General features: G+C 41.5%; 1 protein-coding gene across 1 annotated transcript; it reads left to right on the top strand.

Annotated features, from left to right (window-relative positions):
- Nucleotides 1-1,099: 1,099 nt before the first annotated feature.
- mmadhcb (metabolism of cobalamin associated Db) lies at nt 1,100-7,505 on the top strand. The gene is made up of 8 exons (XM_024406233.2): nt 1,100-1,258; nt 2,563-2,611; nt 2,728-2,878; nt 3,026-3,246; nt 3,377-3,485; nt 5,150-5,280; nt 6,098-6,184; nt 6,400-7,505. The coding sequence occupies exons 2-8, from the start codon at nt 2,603-2,605 to the stop codon at nt 6,592-6,594; spliced, it is 903 nt and encodes a 300-aa protein (XP_024262001.1). The 5' UTR covers nt 1,100-1,258; nt 2,563-2,602; the 3' UTR covers nt 6,595-7,505.
- The last annotated feature ends 300 nt before the right edge of the window (nt 7,506-7,805 follow it).

Raw genomic sequence — 7,805 nt, 5'->3', positions numbered from 1 at the left:
CACCTACACTGCGTCTCACAAAGACACAGCGGTTGGAACCAAAAATCTCAAATTTGGACCATAGGACAGATTTCCACTGTTCTAATGTCCATTGCTCATGTTTCTTGGCCCAAGGATGTCTCTTCTTCTTATTGGTGTCCTTTAGTAGTGGTTTCATTGCAGCAATTCAACCATGAATGTCTTAATAATGCAGTCTTCTCTGAACAGTTGATGTTGAAATGTGTCTGTACTTGATCTCTGTGAAGCATTTATTTGGGCTGCAATCTGAGGTGCAGTTATTCTAATGAATGTATCCTCTGCAGCAGAGGTAACTCTGGGTCTTCCTATCCTGTGGCGGTCCTCATGAGAGCCAGTTTCATAATAGCGCTTGAAGGTTTATGCGACTGCAATTGAAGAACAAACATTTGTTCTCAACAGACTGGTCCACAGAACGTTTACACTCAAATAAATACATTGAGGGAGTTTGATTAACGGGCGTGAACGGCTAAAAGTGGTGAGAGACCGCCCTTCTCAAATCAGAACGTTCCAAAGTTAATGTTAACCCGGTTCATTAATCAAATGCCCTCATTAGCACAGCAACCTCTAAATTTTTACCTTTATTTAACTAGGCAGGTCAGTTAAGAACAAATTCTTATTTACAATGACAGCCTACCCCGGCCAAATCCTAACATGCACGACACTGGGCGCCACCCTATGGTACTCCCAATCACGGACAGTTGTGATACAACTGGAATCGAACCAGGGTCAGTAGGTACACCTCTAGCACTGCTGCACCACTCAGGAGGTACACTGCTCTTCAGGTACAAAGCTCTCATCTGAACGGGTGTTTGACGATTATTTTATACATTATACAGGTTAGCCACTAATTACAGTGCCACAAGAAACACTGACGAAAACTTTCACATTCATTTTTGTCTGAAACTCTCCTTAGAATTGCCTTTGCTGGCATCAATCTGTAGGTACATGCTGCCACTCATGGATAGGGATATAACGACATCTAGTGTGCAAACATGATTCTGCATTTTAATGTTATTTCTTTTTTGCAACCTTGTTACGTCAAGCCATTTATGTTGCTCGTAGGGTTCCGTCATTTATCCACGTAAGCGCGCATGTGCACAACGAAAGGTGAAGCACATAGATGGCATTCGAGCTAAAGTTAGGTCAAGGATAAACACAGATAAGACCTATTGATCTTTTCAACGTATTTTATTGATTCATGTTTGCAAGAAGGGGATATTCTTCAACGAATTTAATTAAGGTAAATATATTACATTTATTGTCAGAGCCTAAACTACTATAAATCGGCCAACGTAGAGCTAGCTAGCACGTTAGCTGTGTGGTCTTGCCCCTCAGTAAATTTGTTTTTACTTTCGATATTCAGAGTTTGCTCGTCAATAGCTATCAGACGGAGTCATAGGATGATGATAGGATATATTGAGAATCAGATGATGTTAGAGAGCACTTTCCTTAGCAGAGAACGAGGCATTATGCTGATTTCTGACGCTCAGGTGGTTTAGGGACAGTCGTAAAAGTGCAATATTGGGGATTGAATGTAAACAAAATATACGTTTTTACATTCCCTTTCAGGAGGGTTAGCCCTATATGCAGATTACACACTACATAGGGCCTCATTTTAAATACTTAGCTCTAACTACTAAGAGTGCTATATTTGACCCATTTAAAAAAATTATTTAACCTTTATTTAACTAGATAAGTCAGTTAAGAACAAATTCTTATTTGCAATGACGGCCTATCGGGGAACACTGGGTTAACTGCTTTGTTCAGGGGCAGAACGACAGATTTTTACCTTGTCAGCTCTAACCACTAGGCTACCTGCCGTCCCTATGTAAACTGAAAATAAATGTACTGCAGTTTAGTGAGCAGGGGTGTATTCATTAGTTGGATTCTGTTACAAAACATTTGGTCTGTTGGGAAACATAGCTGGAAGAAGGTGGAAGGAACCCTGTGGACTTCACTCCACTTTAGAGCATGGAAGAATTGATCATTTATAGTTGTGAAGCTTGTGCCAAACACTTTAAAGACTTCAGATCGGAATGGTCAGGAAACCATACAGTACTTACTGTCTTTGCCATAACATTAAAATGAACTACAAATTCCATTTAAGAACCCAACTTCTTTTACGTCATGTTGCAAGAGCATTTGGAGTAAACCGTTTTGCAACAGAATCTGACCAATGAATACACCACAGCTCTCACTTTTTAGTTAGCTAACATTAGCTAGCTGGCTAGCTAGCTAGCTAACATTCCCTACAGTCCTGCTGTACCCTGTTATGTAATGTTGTGGCAGCTATGTCGTCTGAAATAGTTGACAATGAGCACTAAGTGACGGTACTACTGGGTAAGGTAGATACAGGATATTCTGAATTGTGATTAAAATTATTTGTAGCCAGCTAGTTAGCCTTACAGTCAACTGCTGTTAGTTTTGAGATATTTAGCTTGATGATGATCAGTTTATGCACCCACTTTCAGTGTTTTGTGTCTAATGAGATTTATCTCAATGAGATTTGTGCAGTTGGTTAATTTATTACTTTGTCTTTTGCAGTTTTGCAAGTGAATAACAGAAGAGGGAGAGGCCCAACAGGATGGCCAGTGTAAGTCTATTTGACATAGACTTCGAGATTTGATCAGAGTCCAATGTCTCACACACACACACGTAATGCTTGTGTCGTGTGTGTCCTGATGGGGATGTTCCTTCTCTGTTCCTCAGGTGCTCTGTAGCAGAGCCAGGCTGGTGACTTACCTGCCAGGGCTTCATGTACTGGTCCGGCGGATTGCTGGAACCAACCAGAGAACATTCTCTGGTGCTGGATCATCTGGCTCTGATGAGCCTCGTGTAGCCATCACACCCCCTGACCTTGGTAAGTGCAGACCTCTAACCACAATGATGATACTGAAGTTGCCTGAATGTGAACGTCATATACCAACTGTCTGTTATTCAGAAGGTGTGTGACTCAATTGGCTCAATAATTGGATCAACTTCTTGTTAAATTATGTCTCATTGTCAGGACCCAGGACAGTTTGGCCAGATGATAGTATGGGTCCGTTCGGGCCTCAGGACCAGCGCTTCCAACTGCCAGGTAACTCAGGCTTTGACTGCCACCTGGAAGGCACAGCAGAACAGAAGATTAATGGCCCAGTCCACCGGACAGTCCCCGACGTGCTGACTGTTCCCTCCAGCGGCGAGAGGCATGAGTTCATTCTTGCTCAATTTGTTGGCGAGTTCCAAGTAAGTGTGGTTGGTTTCACAATTGACATACATTTCTTCTGGTGATAATGAAGCATATGCATATTATGCAGCGTAATATTCAGGGATGTTTTTGGTTTTCTGACCAACGTTCCATGATTGTTTGTCTTAGGAGAAAGAGGCTGATCCCCCGGAACAAATAGTCAACAGAGCAGAACAGTACTTTGATAACTCCAATGTAGAGTGTGCGATACAGTCTTGCCCTGAGCTGCTGAAGAAAGGTATATATATATGATTGTTTTCCTTTCACCAAACAGATATAGCCCTATGTGAGCAGTCTTACTTTCTGTAAAAATGCGCAACATACAGTGCATTCAGAAAGTATTCAGACCCATTCCCCACATGTTATCCTCATTCTAAAATTGATTAAATGCATGTTTTTCCTCCTCAATCTACACACAATACCCCATAATGACAAGGCAAAAACAGTTTATAGAAATGATTGAAAATTGATTAAAATGAATAAAAACAGAAACCTTATTTACATAAGTATTCAGACCCTTTGCTGTGAGACTCGAAATTGTGCTCAGGTGCATCCTGTTTCCATTGATCATTCTTGAGATGTTTCTTCAACTTGGAGTCCACCTGTGGTAAATTCAATTGATTGAAAATGTTTTGGAAAGGCATACACCTGACTATATAAGATCCCACAGTTGACAGAGCATGTCAGAGCAAAAACGAGCCATGAGGTCAAAGGAATTGTCCGTAGAGCTCCGAGATAGTATTTTTATTAAGCCACAGATCTGTGGAAGGTTACCAAAAAATGTAAGCAGCGTTGAAGGTCCCCAAGAACAGTGGCCTCTGTCATCCTTAAATTGAAGAAATTTGGAACCACCAAGACTCTTCCTAGAGCTGGCCTCCCGGCCAAACTGAGCAATCGGGAGAGAAGGGCCTTAGTCAGGGAGGTGACCAAGAACCCGATGATCATTTTGACAGTTTCCAGAAGGACAACCATCTCTGCAGCACTCCACCAATCAGGCCTTTATGGTAGAGTGGCCAGACCTCAATTAAAGGCACATTCCAGCCCGCTTTGAGTTTGCCAAAAGGCACCTAAAGGACTCTGACCATGAAAACAAGATTGTCTGGTCTAATGAAGCCAAGATTGAACTCTTTGGCCTGATTGCCAAACGCCATGTCTGGAAGAAACCTGGCATGGTGGTGGCAGCATCATACTGTGGGGATGTTTTTCAGTGGCAGGGACTGGGAGACTAGTCAGGATCGAGGGAAAGATGAACGGAGCAAAGTACAGAGAGATCATTGATGAAAACCTGCTCAGGAATTCAGACTGGGGCGAAGGTACACCTTCCAACAGGACAACAACCCTAAGCACACAGCCAAGACAATGCAGGAATGGCTTCGGGACAAGTCTCCAAATGTCCTTGAGTGGCCCAGCCACAGCCGAAACTTGAGCCCGATCGAAAATCTCTGGAGAGACCTGAAAATACTTGTGCGGAGACGCTATCCATCCAACCTGACAGAGCTTGAGAGGATCTGTAGAGAAGAATTTGAGAAACTCTGAAAATACAGCTGTGTAAGATGTGGAAAAAGTCAAGGGGTCTGAATACTTTCCAAATGCACTGTAAAAGCAGACACTCTGACCATGCTCCACACAATATCTGGCACATTGTTATACTTTCAAACTTGTTGATATACTTTGTCTATGTGTTTACTATGTCCACATCTTAAATGGGGAATGGATAGGGAAAGAGAGGTGAAAGCGTTTACCTTTTCATGTGTTTGTGAGATTGATGTTGAGATTCTACATGTGTCCAGTAGAGGGGGCTCAAACACTAAAGGAATGTACATCATGTATGAGCATAATAACTCTTGGTGTGATGGTCATGTATAGTTTTTGACCATGCATGTTCTCCCCATGTGTTTGCAGATTTTGAGTCAATGTTCCCTGAGGCCCCTAACAACGGCATGACGGTTGTCACGGTGACCCAGAAAACTCAGAACGACATGACAGCGTGGTGTGAGGAGGTGGACAAAGAGAGGGAGTTGATGCTCGACAAAGTGAGTTGGTGTCACAACACCGTGGGTAGTTTTACCCATAGCATATGAACAACATGAACTGTCTGTCAGAACCACTGAAGAAAATTCGGACCCTTTTTTTTCTCTTTTTTTTTTCTTCTTTTTTTTAAACTGTCTGAAGTTGTAAGGAGTTATGAGTTGCTGGTGTATGGCACATGTATATTTTAACCCAGTCTGTTTTCCTCTGAGAACTACATTTAAGGAATTGAAAGGATTCAACTGTACATAGAGGCATTGAGTCTGAAAGACTAAGTATTAGCAAGTACCTATTTTGTTTATGATAATGGGGTTGTGCATTACGTATTCCCAATCCCAGCATTACAATAGAAGACTTCTGTTAGTAGTCTTGAGTGTGTGTGGGGGCATTGCGTGTTAGAGCAGGGCTTGTTTGTGACATTGTGCGTTATTCACCGTCTGGTTAACATGCCCTTGGTTGAGAATCGCTCTAATTGTACCGCTGACCCCCTTGACTGCACTCATTTACTACACCCTGACACGCACCCTCCTCTCCCATCCTAGCAATAGGCTAGATCTCTACAACAGCATTTGTTGCGGGTTGCCATCTTTGATGGTGACATGATTACCAATAACAATGTGTTTGAACAGATGGTATCTTTTGTATCTGAAAAAAATATATATACATATAGCAAGCAGGAACCTCCACACGTTTGCAGTTAACAACACAATCAGAATGTTGGTCACTATTACACATGTTTGTATCAGTACACAATGGAAAATGGAAAATAAAAATCGAATCAATTGTCGAAGGTAAATTTGTTGTTGCGTTGTTCTGTTGCAGTTTGTTGCCGGTGCCAAGGAAATCTGTTATGCCCTGAGGACAGAAGGCTTCTGGGCTGACTTCATAGACCCATCCTCAGGCCTGGCAGTAAGAAGTGACTAAAATGGCTGCTTAAAGATTAGTACTATGCTACAGGAATAGTTATTTCTGTAATATTTTATGAACAGTACATACAGTTGTGAGACAGGGATGGCAGTTGTGTGGTCTTCTTGACGATTTTAAATGGATTTATATTTGTTCAACTTAAATCTTATCAAAACAAGCAGTATTCTGATCTTTTCCCATGTGTTTGTTTCCTCCAGTTCTTTGGGTCGTACACCAACAACACACTGTTTGAGACCGACGAGAGGTACCGTAACCTGGGCTTCAGCATCGAGGACTTGGGCTGCTGCAAAGTCATCCGCCATGCATTGTGGGGGACGCATGTTTTCGTGGGGACAGTTTTCACCAGCGCACCTCCCCATAGCCTTATCATGAAGAAGCTGCAAGGGAACTAAACCTGAATGATGGGAGAGTGTCTGGTATGTGGTTGCTATTAAACTTTGACGTGTCAAGGCTCTTTACACAGCCCTTAACTACTATTGGCTTTTTCTTTGTACTTCACATTTGTATAGAAACCTTCAAAATAGTATGGTACACCGATATTGTGAAATACCCACAACCATGATCCCCGACAGTTTTACCATGATAATATATTTATTTTCAGCATCTCTATCTGTTCCTTTAGTGTATTGTGGTTGGCCTGATTGAAAAGGGTCTCTCTTGCAAAATAGATTTTTATCTCAATGAGATTTAGCTGTATAAATAGAATTTCAATTGAATGTGAAATAGAAGGTGGATGAAAAATCCACTCACATTGTCTTTGGGTATTTTTTTCTTTTCATGATGGGGTAAGTGACACTGCTTCTTCAAAGTCCAATATCTTGGACTTGACTGCTGACATATAAAATATATTGTGACTGTATTAACAATGGACAAAATATAGTTTGAGTGGATTTCCCCATTAAGGGTGGATTGACTCTGCCCAGATGAGATTTTCATAGTAGAATCAATCCTGCAGCTAGATAAGAAAATCATGGGGACCTGCTGCTGCCCTTGACTTGGGTTGATAAACCCCCATTTTTATCAAAAGGTAAGAATTGAGCTTTTCTGATGTCGTGAGGTTAATCTCAAGAGCTCTTATTTGATCCGCGTTGCCTTCAGAATAGAGACCTCATGTCTTGTTCACAGGTCCTGAGATCCAGTTAACCCTTGAATATTGTACTTGTAACCATAATCAATGCACTTGTCTAGAAGAGAGCGGCAGCACTTGTCTCTCACTTTACAAGATGAACTGTTTTTAAAAGGGTCTGTGATTCTTGTGGCAGCTTTTGTCCTGAGGTCCACACATTAAATGCAATAAAACACATCACCTTGTCAGTGGTCAGTTCTTTCTGGGAGAAGGGAAGCAGGGATTGTTGAAGTGACCTTCATTTAAATGGATAAATCGGTGTTGTGAGGGGAGATATGAAATAAACGTGTAAAAAAAAAAAAAAAAGTTTACATTTGAAATTATTTGACCTAATGACCCACATCTCTCCTTGACTGTAGCAGGCACGTGTTTGAACTTGATAAATGAGCATGTCTCAGTTCAGGCTATTGTATAGGGAGTCACAAGTGGTAGAAGTGAATGTCTCTGGGGTACTGTTTAACATGTATTGTATTATCC

The sequence above is a fragment of the Oncorhynchus tshawytscha genome, linkage group LG03 (assembly GCF_018296145.1).
Source record: "Oncorhynchus tshawytscha isolate Ot180627B linkage group LG03, Otsh_v2.0, whole genome shotgun sequence".
Taxonomy (NCBI): domain Eukaryota; kingdom Metazoa; phylum Chordata; class Actinopteri; order Salmoniformes; family Salmonidae; genus Oncorhynchus; species Oncorhynchus tshawytscha.
This window is presented reverse-complemented; position numbering and strand designations above follow the sequence as displayed.

Coding starts and splice junctions, on each gene's coding strand:
- mmadhcb (XM_024406233.2), top strand. Junction 2,879..3,025: donor CATCACACCCCCTGACCTTG/GTAAGTGCAGAC, acceptor TCTCATTGTCAG/GACCCAGGACAGTTTGGCCA. Junction 5,281..6,097: donor GGGAGTTGATGCTCGACAAA/GTGAGTTGGTGT, acceptor GTTCTGTTGCAG/TTTGTTGCCGGTGCCAAGGA.